The 20,021-nt window shown below is 43.0% G+C and overlaps 1 protein-coding gene across 4 annotated transcripts in view; it reads left to right on the top strand.

Annotated features, from left to right (window-relative positions):
* Positions 1-19,649, top strand: part of Pip5k1b (phosphatidylinositol-4-phosphate 5-kinase type 1 beta) — a 333,977-nt gene extending 314,328 nt beyond the window's left edge. For 3 of the 4 annotated variants that reach the window (XM_071600584.1, XM_027940141.2, XM_071600585.1), the window contains 4 exons: positions 2,723-2,820; positions 8,109-8,229; positions 14,230-14,327; positions 19,183-19,649. In XM_071600584.1, coding sequence (XP_071456685.1) covers positions 2,723-2,820; positions 8,109-8,229; positions 14,230-14,327; positions 19,183-19,333 — 468 coding nt within the window. In that variant the 3' untranslated portion in view covers positions 19,334-19,649. Of the gene's footprint in view, positions 1-2,722; positions 2,821-8,108; positions 8,230-14,229; positions 14,328-15,456; positions 15,501-19,182 lie in introns of those variants that run through there. The other variant, XM_071600586.1, reaches the window with a different exon arrangement.
* Positions 19,650-20,021: the final 372 nt, after the last annotated feature.

Genomic DNA, 20,021 nt, shown 5'->3' with positions numbered 1-20,021 from the left:
TCAGGTTCTCTTGCTTAATCCTCATGACCAGTCTATAGCAAATATTACCATGATCACTTCCTTCAGAAAAGAACACAGGTCCTGAAAGATTTGGCAGTAGCCCAAGATATGTCAAATTGATGGGGGGAAAAAACAGGTTAAGTACAAGGTAAGGAGTATTTGGCAAAGGTTTTTTATTATGACTAAAAACACCTGGGGCTGGGACTGTAGCTCAGCCTAGCATATGCAATGCCCAGAGTTCAATCCCCAACATCCAGAAATGAAAAAAAAAAAAAAGAAAGAAAGAAAGAAACTCTGATAGCTGACTGTCAATGAGTAACTTGCATTTGACCAAACTTTCCAATAAGAACACATCAAAACTATATAAAAAATTTTTTTTAAATGCTCAGCACCACACATACTAATAATCTCAACTACTCAGGAGGCAGAGGCAGGAAGACTATAAATTTGAAGTTAGCCTGTGCAACTTTGACCTTGTCTCAGAATAAAATAAGGCTGGGATGTAGCCCAGTGGTAGATCACTTGCCTAACATGTATGAGGCCTGGGGTTCAATCCCCAATGCTGAGGGAAATGGTTTGGGAAGGTATCAGAGAGACTGAGACAGCTAGGATTTGAGAGGCCAGGACCCAAGAAAGAAGGGAAATTCCCTAGAGGGGGAACTCAGCATGCTCCAAAACTTTCTCCTCATGTTTGAACCCTGTTCTGATTCCCAGACTTGTGATTCTTTCCTTTGTGGCAGATAGCTCTGGTCCAATCCCAGCTCTACCACTTTATACCTTTCTGTCAGTGTGACTTTGGGGAAGTTACCCTCTGGTGCCTCATTTTTCTTATCTGTAAAATACAAATGCAATCCATCCTTATTATTTGCATATTCTGTACTTCTGAATTTGTGTATTTACTACAATTTGATGCCCCAAATCAGCACCTTCAGGGCTCTCATGATTGTTTAGTAGGCAAGCTCAGAGTGGCAAAAAGTTTGAGTCCCCTTAGAGCACGTTCCCAGCAGAGGTGAAACAGGACTTTGCTCTGTCTTGGTCCAGCTCCCACGGTGTGAGCACGGGTCATCTTCGTGTTCTGTTCAGTGCCATGTTTTCACGTTTTTGTGCTTTCTGTTGGTGATGTTGTTGTTTAAAACGGTCCCAAGCCTGATGCTGAAAGTAAACACAAGGAGATTCATCTTGCTCAGTGTGAGTTATAGTGCTGAGGTCCCAAGTTCATTGTTAATGAATCAACAACATATATGAAACCAGAAATGCACATAAACAGTCATATAGCCATTAGAGGCTTGCAAGGACCTAACCCTGCATTCCCGAGGAATAATTCACTAATCGAGCATTCGTAGCAACCTACCTCTTTTGAGTAAAGACAATAAAGTAGTACTATGCTCACAGGATTATGATGAGAACTAAATGAGTCTATACATATAAACACGGAAAGCAGGGCCAGGAAGACAGAGAACATTCTAGAAAGTGCGATAGACCCAGGCATGGTGGCACATGCCTGTAATCTCAGCATCTCAGGAGGCTGAGGCAGGAGGATTGCGAGTTCATAGCCAGCCTCAGCAACTTAGCAAGGCCCTAAGCAACTAAGAGAGACCCTGTCTCAAAAATAAAAAGGGCTGGGGATGTGGCTCAGTGGTTAAGCACCCCTGAGTTCAATCCCTGGTACCCCAAAAAAAGAAACTGTGATAGCTCTAACAGTGTTGTTATGTCTGCCCTCTTCTCCTTCAGAGCCACCTCCTTTAAACACTCTCTGCACTCGGCCTCCCAACTCTCTCCTCTGCCTACTTCCAGCCCTGTACGCTCCCTCAGCCGCCTCCTTTCTGATCTTGCCAAGGGTGCTATTAGCTCAAGATCTATATCTACAGGTCTCTGACCACCAGAGTGACCTTTGAAGGGTATAATCTTATCATTAACCTCTTAAAGATCTCTGTGTCTTCCCTGGATGAAGGCCAGCTGAGCTCCTTCAGAAGCCCCTGGCTACCCCCACCTCACTCTGTCACCTCCCTCCTACCTCCCAGGCCAGCTGCCTCCACGCTGACTGCACCACTGTTCTCCCTTGCTCTCAGTTCTCTCCTGTCTGTAATTTTGTCTGTCTTTGCAGCTGGTCATTTGCAGCAAAACCAATGGTTATGAATTCACACCTCATCACCTGGGTGCCCAGCACTTAGGGAAGGAAAAAAATCAACAGGTCACATTCTCCCCTGCAGATCCTGCTATTATGATCTGTCAGATGGCAGTCCGCTTCTCTTTCGGACTCCAGCAGACTTTCGCCTCTTGCTATCTTTTGATGTTTTTCTGAATCAAATTCTAGGATTAGTGGAATACTGCCACATCACCTGAATAGCCTGCAGCCACACTGCCCAGTAGAACCCCCTGCCATGATAAAAATGTTCAGTATGAACCACTAGCACATATGACATATGGCCTCAGGACACGTAAAATGTGGCCAGTGCTGCTGAGGAACTACTTTTTAAATTTTTATCTTAAATTTAAATAGCTACACGTGGCTTATGAGCACCATACTAAACAGCAAGATCTTAGTGAGAGACTTAGAGAGCCATTTTATTGCACTATAGAAAAGTGGAAAGCAATTCCTAAGAAATATTCCTGAAAAATTATAACATAGTTACTCCTAAATGTAGAAGTAACAATATAGAAACCACTTGTGATTGGATTGCAGTAGACTGAAAAAAATGGTAATGTTATGTTCTTCTTTTAGAGTTTGAACCTCCACTACCTCAACCAGATTCTGAATGTCAAAAAGCAGAGTGTCTATTTGATGCCTTTGAGGAACTCAGGAACTTCCAGCAACCCGGGGTAAGACTAAGATACCTTCCACCGAGAGATTTCTTCTCTCCTCCCTGCCTGTCCTGTCTAGAACCTGTTTTCTCCCTAAGCGGCAACCCTCTCAGGTGCCTTTCCACATCATTAAGTATCCACCACATTATTTTTCATGAAATAGTGTTAAGTTATATGGATGTTTCATAATTCATTTAATCGATTCCTACATGTTGGACGTTTAGGTTGTTTCCAGATTTTTTTAGTATTTTCTTCAGCATCCTAGTTAAGAATATGTTGTTGTAACAAATAGACCCCCAAATGTAATGGCTTAAACCAGTGATGGTTTGTGTCTCCCTCTCCAGACTGCCCAGGGTAGGTATTCCTCCATGAAATGTGGAGGGGCTCAGGCTGCTAGTATCTTCCAGTTCTGCCCTTTCCTGTCAGAGCCTTGCTGTCTGCATTGTTTTGACCTGGTCCCCATCCAAGTTCCATTTGACAGGAAGAGGGCTGGAATCATCAAAGGGTTGTAAGTGGCACTTGTCCGTCACTCACGCTCCAGTGGGAAGAACTTAGTCACATGATCCTTGTGACTACAGGGCAGTCTGGGAAATGCAGGCTAGTGAGTATCCTGAAAGACATGGGCAGTGGATTCCCTGTGGAAAGCTGCTGGACATTGTTACAGTCTATCCTATCTATCTATGCAGCTAACTGATACCTACAGGACCTTCTTCCACACATGGATACACCCCCAGACTCAAGAGAGTCAACCAAACAGCCATGTGGTCTGCATCCACCTCAAAGTCCAAGATTTCTGGGTGACATGCCATTCTCTCTCTCTCAGGTCTAGGAATGGCTTCTTGTAACTGAGAGACACACATGGTAATGGCAAAGGGCAGATTAACTGCAATAATACTCCCATTCGGACAAGAAACACGTTCCTGGCCTATGGCAGCAATGGGGTCTTGCTGCAGCCCAGGATGGAGGATGGTGCTCTACAAATCCCTGGTTCAGCCTCCAGGAGCCTCCTCCTCGCCCATTGCCCCCCTCGGCTTAGGGAAGGCAGGCGTAGGAAGCGAGACTTCCTGGGGACAAGCAGCCTTCACAGCCCACAGTTCTGCTGACCACAGGCTGAGGTGCCAAAGGCTTTTTAAGGCTCTAGTAGGCAGTTTTAGGTCAGATTCATTTTTCTTTGCTGACAGGATTTTCCCCCGAATCATAGTATGCTTCTGATCTGTTTACTCCCAGCCAGTCCCCCATGCCAATACCTCATTCAGATTTCTTCCCTTCATGGAGGCCTCCAGCTGCCTATTTCTTTGCATGTCCCCATCCCCAGCTCCCTGAACCTAGAGACAGGCACCTTCAGGTCATGAAACTATTAAGATTGGGGACCAGTGATACCCTCAATTTGATTTTGCAATAGGGTTGGGTCCCTTTTTGGCAGGCCTTTGTGTTCAAAACCTTAGATTCTTCCTTTGACTTTCCATATTTGCACAAATGCTCCTTTTCACTTCCTCTCCTTGCAAACATATCAGTTGTTGCCTGGCTCTTAGAATTTTGTTATACTTGTTAAAAGAAACAGAGAGCCACCTATACAAAGGACCGTTCTAACTATCCCCAGAGAGCTGTATGCTCAGTAGGCAGACTCTTGGCCATCCAGGTTTCCATAGCACAAAACTGACTGCAGGCTCTGCATGGCTTACAAAGCCTGAGGAGCCACACACTCACCCCCAGAGCGTCCCAGCCTGCTGTGTCTGCATTCATGACCCCTACCACAGAGCTCCAAGCCAGCACTGTAGGCTGCATATTTTAAGGGTTTGCTTTGGAGGCACCCATTTCTGGCCCTATTTCTAGCACTCCTCCCTCACAGATGTTCTGCTGCTGTCTTCTGACCCCTCCAGGCAGTCCTGTGAGGGTAGAGAGGATGCCCTGCCCTTGCAGAATGCCCCGATTCCAGCTCCCTTCCCCATGGGCTCCTTTTGACCTCTGGGGAGCACACCATCATCCTGAGTGGCCCGCTCTGCTGTTGGTACCTGTCATCCTCTTGACTTTGGACTCAAGAGATTTTTAGGACTTTGACTTTTTTGATCCAAAGGAGATGTGTCTCTTTTGGGTTCCTCAATTCCTCAAGACAAGTATCAACCCACCTTTCCCATTCTCTCCATCTTACTCTCAAAATGCCCATCACAACCTACCAGACCACCACTCTCTTTAAAGAACAGACCCCTCCTATCTGCTCAGTCTGCAGCCTGCCCCACCTTGTCCTTGAAGTAGGGGGCACGTTCAGAGTGGATGGCAGGAGTACATGGCAGCACATTAATTATCTGCAGCCACTGGTGTCTTACCTTAGCCCCGTTGGACTCTCAGATATGGAGCTGTCTGGTGTACTTCTCAACCTACAGATGTATCCTCTCAGGGCCAAAAGCTCCTAGAAGGATTGCTTATTATAACAGTAGGATGTTCTGTTTGTTTTGTGACTCCAGGAATGGACCCCAGGTCCTTAATCATGCTGAGCTACACCCCCAGTGTAGCAATAGTTTTATTATTATGATTCAGAGCCCATCAAATACATAATTTGGGGGAGGGGGGGTAGTATAGTCACAGGGTTATACAAGTGTCACCATTACTAATTCCAGAACATTTTCATTACCCCAGAAAGAAACCCTGTACCAGTTACCAGTCACACCTAATTCATCCCTTTTCCTGTCCCCTGCAACAACTAATCTATGTTCTCTCTGGATTTACAGCAATGTTTCAATATTGAAAAATAGAATAGAATGTCTCCAAGTCATGTGTGCACCTTGATAATGTTTCCAAAACTGAACAAAAACAAAAAATCCTGAACATACCTGTGTAACCAGTACCCAGCTCAAAAACAACATGTCACCAGCCCCTGCAGGCAAGCCCCTAAGCCCCTTCTCCCTCCTGGTGGTTAATAGAGTAACTGACATTCTGATTTCTAATAGCATGGATTAGTTTTGCCTATTTTGTTACTTTATGTATATTGTATTGTTAAGTATAAATGTTTGTGTGTGACTTCTTCTCGTTGTGTTATGTTTGTGAAACTAGTCCATATTGTTTATTGTTCTTGCTTTTTTTTTTTCTTTCTTTTTTTTTTTTTTTTTAGTGATACTGGGAATTGAATTCAGGAGCAGTATACCCCCAGCACTTTTTAAATTTTATTTTGAGACAGGGTCTGGCTCAAATTGTTCTTATAGTTGTAAAAAATTCTATTTTGTTATGTCATATACCACAATTTATTATGCATTGTGTTATCTGTGGTTACTTGGGCAGTTCCCAACTTGAAGCTGTAGGATAGTTCTGCTGTGAACATGTCTTTTGGTGAACCTGTATGCATTTCTGTTAAGTGTACCCTAAGAGTGGAATTGGGGGCTGGGGTTGTGTCTACCATGTGTGAGGCCCTGGGTTTGATCCTCAGCACCACATAAAAAATAAATAAATAAATAAAAGGTATTGTGTCCATCTACAACTAAAAAAATATATTTTTTAAAAAGTGGGGGGCTGGGGTTGTGGCTTAGCAGTAGAGTGCTCGCCTCACATGTACAGGGGCCCTGGGTTCGATCCTCAGAACCACATTAAAATAAATAAATGAAATGGAAGTATTGTAACCAGCTACAACTAAATATATATATATATATATATGTATTTTTTTTAAAGTGGAATTGGTGGATCATACATATGAATATGTTCAACTTCAGTGAAGACCGCCAAAAGTTTTCCTAAGTGATTGTCTAGTTTGCTTGCCACCCAGCAGTATCTGAGAACTCTGGTGGCTCCTCATCCTGGACAACTCTTATTATCATTATCACCTGTGTCTTTCGTTTGAAATCATTCTGGTGGTATCTGCTTGTGTGAGGGGTTGGTGTTTTGTTTTGTATTGTTTTATTTAAGTGGGATTTTTTTAAGTGCTCTACCACTGAGCTACATTCCTAGCTCTTTTTATTTTTTGAGACAGGATCTGCTAAGTTGCCCAGGCTGGAGTTGAACTTGCCACCCCCTGCCTCAGCCTCCCAAATAGCTGGTATTACAAGTGTGTGCCACCACACCCACTAATATCCTGGTTTTTTAATTTTCCTTTTCCTGAAGATTAACAGAGTTGAGCACCTTTTCATATGCTCATTGATCATTTGGGCATCTTTTCTTTAATGAAATCTATTCAAGTATTTTGCCCAGTATTTTTTTTTTTTAGTTTCCTTATTGACATATAGGCTATAATTCTGACTTTGTTCTTTTTCAGATATATGTAATGTTGATATTTTTCCCAACCTTGTGGTTTGCCCAACATAAAATTTAATAACAAAAAAAGTTAAACAACCTCAATGTCCAGTTGAAGGAAATGGGTTAAAGTAATAGAAAATACAATAAAAATCCATATATGCAAATATGAATCATTTATAAATACTAAGTGAAAAATGTAACATGCTTCAATTGTATATTAAAACAAACATGTAGGGGACTAGGGTTGTGGCTTTGTGGTAGAGCACTTGCCTAGCATTTGTGAGGCCCTGGATTTGATCCTCAGTACCACATAAAAATAAATAATAAATAAATAAATCCAATCTAAATATAAAAAAGAACATCTATCCAGGCACTGTGGCATGCAACTATAATCCCAATGGTGATGCATACCTGTAATCCCAGCAGCTAGGGAGGCTAAAACAGGAGGATTACATGTTTGAGGCCAGCCTCAACAACTTATCAAGGTCCTACACAACTTAATGAGACCTTTCTCGCAATAAAAAATTAAAGGAGGGGCTGGGATTGTGGCTCAGGGTGGAGTGCTTGCCTAGCACGGGCGGGACCTGGGTTTGATCCTCAGCACCACTTAAAAATAAAGGCATTGTGTTGTGTCCATCTTCACCTAAAAAAATACATATAAAAAAAAATTAAAGGAGCTGAGGATGTGGCTCAGTGGCATATTGTCCCTGGGTTAAATTTTCAAATTTCTGGGGATAAGGGCTGTCTATTTGAAGAAAGGCATCACTCTAAAACTCCTTTCATGTTATTTAAATTTTCACACATGGTAATTATTTCCCATCAATTTAAAAAAAATCACTAAAAGATAAATACATAAATTGGATTTTTAAAAAGTGGAGCAGTCTTGGGGCTGGGGATGTGGCTCAAGCGGTAATGTGCTTGCCTGGCATGCGCGGGGCGCTGGGTTCGAACTTCAGCACCACATAAAAAAATAAAATGAAGATGTTGTGTCTGCCGAAAACTGAAACATAAGTATTAAAAAATTTTTTTAGAAAATGGAACAGTCTGGTAATCATATCTTTCTGATCACTCATTTGTTCCCACTGCAGCTCTCTAGACGAAACCGCCTATGAAAGACTAGCAGAGGAAACACTGGACGCCTTGGCGGAGTTTTTTGAAGACCTTGCAGACAAGCCCTGTACACTGGAGGACTATGACGTCTCCTTTGGGGTATAGCTTGGCTTATTTTAATTTTTCTGTTTCTCCATAAGAATTTTAATTTATGGAAGTAAGAATGCCTCTGCAGCAGAGTAAAGCACAAGCAGCATAGAGTAATGGGAGGGACCCAAAGACCCTGTAGGGTTCAGTGACACAACCCAGCCCTACCATTGACTCTGGGCCAGTAACCCTGCCTCTCCAAGCCTCATTTCTGGTTAAAAATATACAGATTTCTAGAGCCATAAAAAATATTAATATAGATTCCCAACCTTCACCTAATACCCATAAAGTAAATAAGGGAGGAGGCCTGGGCATGTGTTTGTGTAGCAGGTCAGCAGGGACAGTACTGAACTAGACCACCAATTCTTTTTTGTTGTTGTTGTTACAGGGGATGGAACCCAGGGGTACTCTAGCACTGAGTTATGCCCCCAGCTCTTATTTATTTGCTTGTTTGTTTGAAGATGGTCCTGCTAAGTTGCTGAGGCCAGCCTCAAACTTGTTATCCCCCAGCCTCAGCCGCTGGGATTACAGGCGTACACTCTAGACAGCTAGTCCTTAAGCAGGGATAATTTTTGGCAATGCTGGGAATGGAACCCAGAGCTTTATGCTTGCTAGGCAAGAGCTCTACCACTGTGCTACATCCCCACCTCCCAGGTAAATTCTATTGTGCAGTTGGTTTGAGAACTGAATTGGATGAAACTTTAGCCCCAGATCCTAGGAGTCAAGGAAGTGCTGGTGTTTATTTATTGGCCACCAGGTGGCAGACTTAGGCAATAGTCTGCTTTTGGGTTTAAAATTGTTAGCCTTTAGATCTCTTTTTTGCCATTGGGAGAAAAATCTCTTCTCCTCTTCCTCTCCCTGCCCCCTCCCCCCTCCCTCAGAGGCAGTGGTTAATCCTCTTGATAGCAATTAATTAATAGCAGGAAATGTCACAAAGTGTACATTTTTTGATTCAATCATAGGATTAGGTAGGACAATCAACTGTCAAATTGAAGTGGTAGAAATGATGTTCATGTTGCTATAAGGCCACTAGGTAGAGAAGAGACTCCGTAAGATAGAACAGCCAGCAAAGTCTTGGAAAAGGTGTCAAGCCTGAGAGTAGTAAAATGGAAGTAAACCAGCAGTAAAGGAGGGATACCTTCTGGTGGGCTCAGAGATTGCTGTCAGCAACAGCAGGGAGGTGCTTTATGAAGCTCGGGGTGTGGCTCAGTGGTTAAGTGCTTGCCTAGCATGAGTGAGGCCCCAGGCTTAATCCTTAGCACTGCTAAAAATAAATAAATAAATAGAAATTTAAAAGTGCTCACGAAGAGATCCCCCATAGGGCTGAATTGCTTACAGTCTAGCTCACCGCCTGACCATCCAGGAAATGATTTTAGTGGTGGAAAAGTTACAGGCTTCCTTTCCCCAGACTCCCCACCAGGGGCTGAAACTACAGGGAAACAAGTTCTCAGACTACACTCTGCTCATGTGTGCAAATATTGATTAACAAGCCACAAAAGCAGTCATGCAACCTGTTCTCACAAAATTAGCAAAGCCCCAGATTGACCCAGGTATTTTGCATGAATGTTTCATTAAAAGTAAATGTGGCAGGGGCCGGGACTATAGCTCAGTGGTAGAGCACTTGCCTAGCATGTGTGAGGCACTGGGTTCAATCCTCAGCACCACATAAAAAATAAAATAAACATATAAAATAAAGGCATTGTGTCCATCTACAACTCCAAAAACAAAAGAAGAAGAAGTAAATATGGCAGCAAGCCATGGTGCACATCTGTAATCCCACTGACTCAGGAGACTGAGGCAGGAGGATTGCAAGTTCAAAGCCAGCCTCAGCAATTTAGTGAGCCCCTAAGCAAGTCAGTGAGACCCTGTCTCAAAATGAAAAATAAATAGAGGGCTGAGTGTATGGCTTCATGATTAAGAGCCTCTGGGTTCCATCCCCTGTATAAAAAAAAAAAAAAAAAAGAACAAAAGAAGTAAATGTGTCATTGGTTGGGGATTTAGCTCAATGGCAGAGCACTAAGCACATACAAGGCCCTGATTCCAACCCCGGCACCAAAAAGGAAAAAAAAAAAAGCAGCAGCAGCAAATGTGCCAACATTGTGGTGGCTAGACTAGGTTTGCCTCATTGAATCAGTTTAAATCAGGTGTCAAAACCTTCTACTCTGTGGTGAGTCACAGAACCTTTAAGAATCCTACTCTCTGTCTCTCTGAAGAGTATTAGCTGCTGGACCTACCAGATTCTATCACCCATTCCTGCAAGGGAGTGGTGCCTTATATTTTTCTAGCCAATCCTTATACCTTGAGCATCACTCTGCTCACCAGGAAACAATTTTTTTTTAGTTGTAGATTGTACACAATACCTATATTTTATTTATTTATTCTTTATGTGGTTCTGAGGATTGAACCCAGTGCCTCACGTGTACTAGGCAAGTGCTCTACCACTGAGCCATAACCCCAGGCCAGGGAAAAATTATTTCTAACAAATTACTCATTAGCAAACCCTCAACTGTATATTTAGAAAGGTAAAAGTATTTAGTGGCTGCATCTGTAGTCTGAACTTATAAATATGTTGAAATGCTCCCTCCCCACCCTGTGATATGAATTCCTGATCACAGTCCTTCAGATGCTACCTTATGTATTTCCTGTATTAAGTAAATTAACTGAAACTACACTGTAGACCATAAAACACCATAACACTATTACCTGAACTTTTTGGAATGGAGCCTTTTTCTGCCCTTGGGGTCCATCTGCAAGTTATCTGCTTTGGAAAGCCTCCTAGATACTCCCTGCACATAGCACCCTCACTTCCTGAGTTTTTGTTTTTGTTTTTTTTTTTTTTTTGATACCAGGGATTGAACCACTGAGCCATACCCCCAGTCCTTTTTTATCTTTTATTTTGAGTTGGGTCTCTCTAAGTTAGTTAGGACTTCACAAAGTTGCTAAGGCTAGCTTTGAACTTGTGATCCCCTGCCTCAGCCTCTGGAGTTGTTGGCATTTTAGGCCTGTGCCACCATACCCAGCGTAACTATGCTCTTAAGACTAGTCTGAGCACCTTGGCAAACAGGACTCTGTCCATTCTTTGATCCCAATGCCTAGAACAGTACTGAATACACAATAGGGGTTTAATAAATGTTGGTTCACTTTTTAAATAAAATATGGCCCACATACTTTTCCAAAACATACTTTCATTATGCCACTCAGCATTTACAGGTCTTTTGCCAACTTACTGCTGGCCAAGTAGACAAAGCAATGATTCAGATTCCTCAAAAACATCTCTTCTTCAGTTTTCTCTCTGTGGGGTGAGCAGCTTCTTGGCTGGCATGTCATCTGATCAGATAATGGGTAATGTCAGTGTCTGGGTCCAGGCCTCACCCCTTGTTGGTCATTAAAGGGACACCCCACCAGAGTTGAAAGCACCTCTCGTCACTAGGTGACTACTGAGTCTGCCACACTTGACTGGGTAAAATGTGACCACAGACTGTTTAGAATTGCCAAAATAGAACTAAATGTGGCAACACATGCGGTAATCCCAGCTGCTTTGTAGACTGAAGCAAGAGGATTGCAAGCTCAAGGCTGGGCAAGACACTGTCTCAAAATAAAAAGGGCCAGAGAGGTAGCTCAGTTGAACAGTTCTTGCCTCGCATGTGTAAGGCCCTGGTTTCAATCGCCAGCACCACACATACAAAAAAAAGATTGTTATATTGGTAAATTTGATGATAATAATTAAATTAAAAAACAAAAACTGGTGGCAGCTACCTGAGAATGAAGCTTGTGTCACAGATTAATGGGAAGTTGTGGGAAGACTAGTGTTTTTGGACCCAGCCACCCTGGATGTAAGGCCAGCTCTGGCAGTTACTGGTGTTCTTTACCACTGTAAACCCCTGGTTTCCTCATCTGTAGAACTGGATAATGATTCCTACCTCCAGTGCTTATGTTCAGTTGTAAGCAATTTCCCATAATGCCAAACAGAGACTGGCAGAGAGTAGGGAGAGTAAATAGTAGGTAATATTTCTATTTATGTTCTCATTTTCCATAAAATTTGCATTCTCAGTGTTGCTATCAGTTTTCTTTCTTTTTCTTTCTTTCTTTCTTTTTTTTTTTTATTACTGTGGATTGAACAAGGAGCACTGTACCATTAAGCTACATCCATAACACTTATTTATTTTTTGACACATGGTTTTTCTAAGATGCTGAGAGGCTCACCTTGAACTTGTGATCCTCCTACCTCAACCTCCCAAATCACTGAGATTACAGGCATGTGCCACCATGTCCAGCTATATGATTCTTTTTTAATTAAAAACAAATTATAAAAACAGGGCTGGGATTGTGGTTTAGTGCAGAGCACTTGCCTCACACATGTGAGGCACTGGGTTCGATCCTCAGCACTAATTTAAAAATAAATAAACAAAAATAAAGTTATGTGTCCATATATAACTAAAAATATATATTTTTTTAAATGATAAAAACAACATAGAGAAGGTGCCACTGGGGACGCAGCTCAGTGATAGAGTACTTGCCTAGCATATTACTAGACCCTGGGTTTGATCCAGCATCACAAAAAATACTATGGTCTGGGCATAGCTCACAATACTGTGGGGGTACCTAACACTCCTGAACTGTACGCTTAAGAACAGTTAATGTGGCGGGGCAGGGCTCAGTGGCAGAGCACTTGCCCAACACGCAGACACCACAAGTACACACAAACAACCTCATGGCGTCACCCTCATCCTGTTCTATCAGTTCTATTACTATTGTCACCGCCCTCCTACATTTCAGTGGCTCCTTCTATTTGTGGAAGTGCCTTGTGAGAATCATTCAGGGATCCCTGTTTGGTTCCCAGGGCTCTTGCATGCATAGAGAAAGGCTGCCTGGCCTTGCGTTGGGGGGAGTCATGAACACGGTGGGGAACAGGAGGCTCTCCAACCCCCCCTAACCCCACTTACCAGTTCCCACAGCGGGAACTTAGCCCTATCTCCCTTTCTTTCATATTTTGCCACTCTGTAGAGTTCAAAAGCCTTGGGAGTAAAGGGCTCCTTTGTTGAAAGAGTGTTTTCAAATTTAAATGAGCATTTATTGGGCAAAGATGGCCCAACCAGTCTTTTGAGAATGGAAGGCTCTTTAGAGGAAAATAGAGCCGCAGTGGAGTGGAGTGGACAGTCTGAGATACTTGTTAGATGCGTGGGAAGGGTCTGGACATAACAGGCCTGGGCTGGAGTTGCTGCCTTCTACCAGCGTAGCTAATACCACTGCTCATCTGTGACCAGCAAGGTGGGGGCGTTGACTGCTTCCTTCTTTCCTTCTCCTTCTTTTTTTCATAATGGACTTGTCATGTCTGATACTCAGGTTAGTACAGTATTCTAGTAGAGTTAGTGTCTGCATTCTTAACATCCTATATTATGTTCTGATTGGTGGGAGGGAGTGAGGGAGGCAACAAGCCAGCAATCTCACATGTTAGAATAGAAAGTCAGCCATCCCTGCCTTGCCGACCTCCTGGGGAAAAGCACTGTGAGGTATAAACATTATGATTAATCCTGTTCTGATCCTGAGAGCAGTGTTCTTTCTGTGGGATCTATTCCTAATACTAAAGGCTTTTGTGAGCCAAGCATGGTGGCACACACCTATAATCCCAGTGGCACGGGAGGCTGAGGCAGGAGGATCCCGAGTTCAAAGCCAGCCTCAGCAACTTAGCAAGACCCTGTCTTAAAATAAAATATAAAAAAGGGCTGGGGATGTGGCTCAGTGCTTAAACACTCCTGGGTTCAATTCCTGGTACAAAAGAAAAACAAAAAAAGACTTTTGCATGTGTGCTGAGGATTGAACCCAAGACCTTGTGCCTGCTAAGGAGGCGCTGTACCACTGGGCTCTATCCCCAGCCCCATGAAGGATTTCTTTATGCTGTGTGTGGTGTACTTGTGTACGTGGAAAGCATTGAAATATTATAACATATAAAGATATTATTGCAAAGTGCTAATTTTGTCTTGTTTTATTCATTCTTTCTTCCATCTCCCCTAGAGTGGTGTCCTAACAGTTAAACTGGGTGGAGATCTAGGAACCTATGTGATCAACAAGCAGACCCCAAACAAGCAAATCTGGTTATCATCTCCCTCCAGGTATGTTCAGAAGTTGAAATCTGTACTGGTTTAACTTGCTAGAAATGCGCTGTTGTAGACCATTTAAGAAGGGTCCTCTCAGGTGTATCTGCAGGTGACTCATTCCTGATGTTTACAGCCTGTTCCATCTTCAGTAGCAAAGTTCACTCTAGTGACATAGCTTCTCCCTGCTGATAACTTGTCTACCATCAACAGGCATCAGGATGTTGGCAAGATCTAAAGCAAAAAGTGTATAACTTTTCAGAACCTGAACAAACCTGAACCTCCATTAAATTGTTTGGGGGTACAGTGGTAGAGCATTTGCCTAGCATGCACGAGGCCCTGAGTTCTATCCCTGGCACCATGAAAACTGTTTTTGATATTGCAGCATCTGAGCAAGTTGTACTGTCTTCAAAGCAAATTAAAGTTTGAGCACTAGTCTATTTTGAGCATCTCAGCTAGGGATCAGCTGAGTAGCTGGGACAGTGTTTTAAGTCACTACTGTAGGGCATTTAATCCCTTCACCAATGTGCTTTCAGTGTAGAGGAATAAAAAACTGTGTTGCAGACAGCCTTCGTCTCAAAGCCTGAGAACATGCAGAGCCTCTGCAGTCCAGCTGCTACTGAAGTGGTTGTAAGAAAAGAAGAGAGAGATGCCCACAGAGCTCTCAGACTGACCTTCCTGGTCATTCATTATCACTTCCAAAGAGAACAGATGGAGTGTGAATTGGGAAAGGCCCAAATGAACCAGTGTGGAATTAAGAAAAAAAAAAAAAAGTATAGCCAGACACACAGTGGTGCACACCTGTAATTCCAGTGACTCAGGAGGTTGAGGCAGGAGAATCATAAGTTCCAGGTCATTCTCAGCAATTTAGCAAGATCCTATCTAAAAATAAAAAAACAAAAAGGGCTAGGGATGTAGCTCAGTGGCAAAACATCCCAGGGTTCAATCCCCAGTGCTAAAAAAAAAAAAAAAAAAATTATAGGCAAGTACTGGGGTATAGCTCAATGGTAGATAACTTGCCTAGCTTGCATAAGGCCCTGATTTCAATCCTCAGCATCACATTTTAAAAAAAAAAACCCTATTCAGAAACATACTACTGGATAATAATAATTTCCCAGAAATTCCAAGTGGACCTTTTTTTTTGCAGTGCTGGGGATCAAGCCTAGGGCTTCTCACACCTGCCAGGTAAGTGCTTTACCACTGAGTCACATCAACAGCCCCACCCAAGTGTACTTTATTAAAAATCTGTAATTCATATGGGATTGGGGCAGGGTTCTGCTGAGCACTCATTACTATCACAGCTACTGAATTCCTCCAAAACATTTTCCTTTTTTTTTAATTTTTCCCCTTTCAGCTCTTCTATTTAGTCCAGAATCTTTTTTTTTTTTTTTTTCAGAGTAGAAATTAGAAGTTTATTAAAGGACAGCAGTAAAGACTTCTCCCTCTCCCGGAGGAAGAAGGGGACCCAAGAGGTGGAATCCCCAGAATCTTTTTTTTTTTAATATTTTTTTTAGTTGTAGTTGGACACAATACTTTTATTTTATTTATTTATTTTTATGTGGTGCTGAGGATTAAACCCAGCACCTCACATGTTCTAGGCAAGTGCTCGATGGCTAAGTCACAACCCCAGGCCCCAGAATGTCTTTTATAGGGCTGTTTCTGATCTGTTTTTTCAGTTGACAACTTTTCCAGTCCTGTGGAATTGGCAGCCTTTCCTAGCCGCCTTGCCCACCTTGAGGAGGCTGTAGGTTGTAGGGTGGGATAAAGGAGAGGTCTGGGGAACATCTGGGTGTCAGCACCTGAGCTAGGTCAGAGTCCTGGGTGATGTGGAGGGGCATGGATATTACTCACCTTCTACCTGGCTACCTGGTATCAAACTCAGGATACCATACCAATGGAGGTTCTCCGTTGTTCTTCCTTCTTCTTAATGGCCCAGGTGGTTTGTGTTCAGCAGTATGTGCAGAATAAACAAGAGCCCTGTCCATTTTATTTGGTTTTTGTGTGTGGTGCTGAGGATTGTACCCAGGGCATTGTATATCTCATGCATGCTAATAAGCAAATCTATACTATCTCTGAGTTACTTTCCCAGCTTCCCCTCTATCTGTATTCCTGGGCACATGTTCAAACCCCACTATTTGTTTAGCAATACAGAAATTCTTTTTTTTTTTTTCCGGTACCAGTGATTGAACCCAGGGGTACTTAACAACTGAGCCACATCCCCCAACCCTTTTTTTCTTTTTTAATTTTGAGACAGAGTCTCACTAAGTTACTTAAGGCCTCCCTGAGTTTCTGAGGCTGGCTTGAACTTATGTTCCTCTTGTCCCAGCCTCCCAAGCTGCTGGGATGATAGGTGTGTGCCACCATGCCCAGCCCCATACAGGAATTATTTTAAAATGTTATAGCTCTAAAAGATGCTTCACATTAGCTTCCTTCCCTGGCCAACTCCTGCCCACCTGTCTTTGGAAAGTTTCCCCTTAGTGACCCAGATGGGCTAACGTGCCCCTGTTCGTGGGTTCCCAGAACCATTTTATTTTGAGACAGGGTCTTTCTCTGAGTTGTCCAGGCTGGCTTGGGACTTTGCCATCCTCTTCTATCAGCCTCCTAAATTCCATCAGGATATCCATTGCTGTGTCACCCCATCCACTCAGCCTCCAGGAGATGGAATTTGGGACACATTGTGTATATCTGATGTAACAAGTCATGGCAAAAACAGCTCAACTTTGTGTACATGAATAAGGTGGATTAGTCACCTTCACATGACCACAAAGAAATACCTAAGGTGACTAACTTGTAGAGAGAAGAGTGTTATTTAGCTCACAGTTTTGGAGATTCAAAGCTAGGGATGACTCAGTGGTAGAACGCGTATGTAGCATGCTTGAAGTCCAGGTCCAATCATCAGCACTGCCAAAAAAGGAAAAGAAAACAAAGGTCAAGATTGGGTGGCTGAGGGTAGGGAGGATCCTTGGTTTGGCCTCCAGTGAGGGTAATACCTCAAGGTGGGAGCACATGTAGGATCAGTCACATCTCAAGCCAGGAAGCAGAGAGATTAGGTGAGAGTCCCACAGTCCCTTTAAGAGGCATGTCCCCATGGCCTAAGGACCCTTCCCTTGGGTCTTCCTCCTTTTTTTTTTTTTGGTACTAGGAATTGAACCCAGGGACACTTTGTCACTAGCTGTGTCCCCAGACCTTTTTATTTTACTTTTATTTTGACACTAAGCTGCAAGGATGTCACTAAATTGTTAAGCCTGGCCTTGAACTTTCAATCCTTTGGCCTCTGCCTGCTGAGTTGGTGGGCTTGCAGGTGTGAACCACGTGTCCAGCTAGGCTCTTCCTCTTCAAGATCCACAGCACCTCCCAGTACCCCACTCTGGGGACCACACATTCACATACAGACTTTTGGAGGAATACTCGTATAATACAGTCTTCCCCAAGTGAAGTTCATGTGCCATTTTTGTCAGTAAATGAGCCCAAGTGGATGAACTAGCCAGTCAAGCACTCAGTTGCAAGGATGTAAAATTTGATTAAGAAAAATGGTTTTTTAGCCAGGCCTGGTAGTGCACACCTGTAAGCTCAGCAATTTAGGAGGCTGATAGAAGAGGATGGCAAAGTCCCAAGCTAGCCTGGACAACTTGGGGAAAGATCCTGTCTCAAAATTAAAAAAAGAACAAGAGCTGGGGATGTAGCTCAGTGGTAGAGTGCCCCTGGATTTAATTCTTAGTACCAAAAAAAAAATTTTTTTTTAAATACTGGATGTAATGGCACATGCCTATAATCCCAGGGATTTGGGAAGGTGAGGCAGGATGATCACAAATTCAAAGCCAACCTCAGCAATTGCCCTAAGCAATAATAATAATTAATAATAGTGCAAGCAAGGCACAAATCATGTCAGTGACACAAAATGGCCATGATTTTTATAAGCACTGCTCTAAGATAGCAAGTATCATTGGTGTGGTAGGCAAAGTCAGAACCGGATGCCTGGAGACTGACAGATAAGAGCCAAATGTTTTCAGGTCTTGAGAACTTTTCTGTGAAATGTTCCAGAAGATGGGTTGTGTGATTATTCTAACTTTTGTATTTTGATTGATTGATTTTGGTACTAGAGATTGAGCCCAGGAGTGCTCTACCACTGAGCTACATCTCCAGTTCTTTTTTTCTTTTTTCTTTTTTGAAACAGGATCTTGGTAAATTGCTAATGCTGACCTCAAACTTGACATCCTCCTGCCTCAGCCTCCAAGTCACTAGGATTTATAGGCATGCACCACTGCCCCCCACTTATAATTATTCTTAAATAGAAAGACACTAAGTCAAGAAATCAAATATATGGCATGAGGGATATAGCTCAGTGGTAGAATGCCTGTTTAGCCAAGACCCTGGGTTCCATCCATAGTATTGGGAAAAAAAAAAGAAATCAAATATGTGCCTCACTTGTATACTCTGGGGAGTATCTTGGTGGCAGTCTTTGTGGTATCTGAGTACTGGTCAGCATTTTTTTATCTCTGTGGCAAAATACCGAAGGTGATCAATTGAAAAGAAGCAGTTTCAGTCCACAGTTGCTTGGCCCTATCACATCAGGCCTGTGGTGAGCCCAGCACCATTCTGGGAGCACACGGTAGAAGAGGCCACCCACCCCATGGTGGATGGAAGCAAAGAAAGAGAAGATCAGGGTTCCAACATCCCCTTGGAGAGCACCCTCAGGGACCTGACCTCTTCCTCTAGCCCCCTCCCACATGTTCCATCACCTCCCTGTGGCACTGTGGGCTGGCCACCAATCCTTTAACACCACGCTTCAAGGCACATCTCTGATCCCAAACAAAACTTAGTGCTTCTCCTAGAGCATCCCATGGACTTCCCGTGTGTTTGTTTTATCTTCCAGTGGACCCAAGCGCTACGACTGGACTGGGAAAAGCTGGGTGTACTCCCACGATGGTGTGTCCCTCCACGAGCTGCTGGCCACAGAGCTGACTAAAGCCTTAAAAACTGAACTGGACTTGTCTTCCTTGGTCTATTCTGGAAAAGGCACTTGAATGGCTGCCCTCTCATAAAGACATTAACAGCTGTCAGGCCAAGACCCCAGCTTCCTTCTGCAGCTGAGTGCGGGTTGTCTTTGTTTTTTGTTTTGTTTTCCATTCCTACTTTTGAAGACAACTCTGAAAAGAAGGTGTCACCTCCCACCCTGCCTGCAGGATCTGATTTAATTTCTATAGTTTATTTGGATTGATTGTCTGATTTCCTGCTTCACATGATACCCCTTATCTCTTTTAATGTCTTATACCCATACCTTAATATAATAATGACTTTACAAAAAGAAAAATAATAAGAAGGAAAAATTCCCTGGGGAAATGACTGGTCCTCATTTTCATTCTTTGAAGGATTTACAGCAAAAGCTACATGAAGAGCAGCTGGCTCATCACGCCATTTCATCCAAAATCGAGGCTCATTAAAAAGTAGTTTATAAATGTCCCCAGGCCTAGGTATACACACTTCTGAGCTCTTTAGCAGGCAAAAGAAAAGTGTCCAGAAACAAACTGGAGGGGAAAAAATCTGACCCAAAGCTATGTTCATGTTCTATTATTTTTTTACCTCGGAAAGGTTTAGGGCTGGGGGTGTAGCTCCCTGACAGAACACTTGCACATCATGCCCAAGGCCCTGGGTTCAATCCCGAGCACTATTTTTTTTTTTTTAGCGTATTAGTGAGAATTCTATGTAAATGTG

The sequence above is a fragment of the Marmota flaviventris genome, chromosome 13 (genome assembly GCF_047511675.1).
Source record: "Marmota flaviventris isolate mMarFla1 chromosome 13, mMarFla1.hap1, whole genome shotgun sequence".
NCBI lineage: Eukaryota > Metazoa > Chordata > Mammalia > Rodentia > Sciuridae > Marmota > Marmota flaviventris.
The sequence above is the reverse complement of the archived record's forward strand: the minus strand, read 5'-3'. Positions and strand labels throughout refer to the sequence as shown.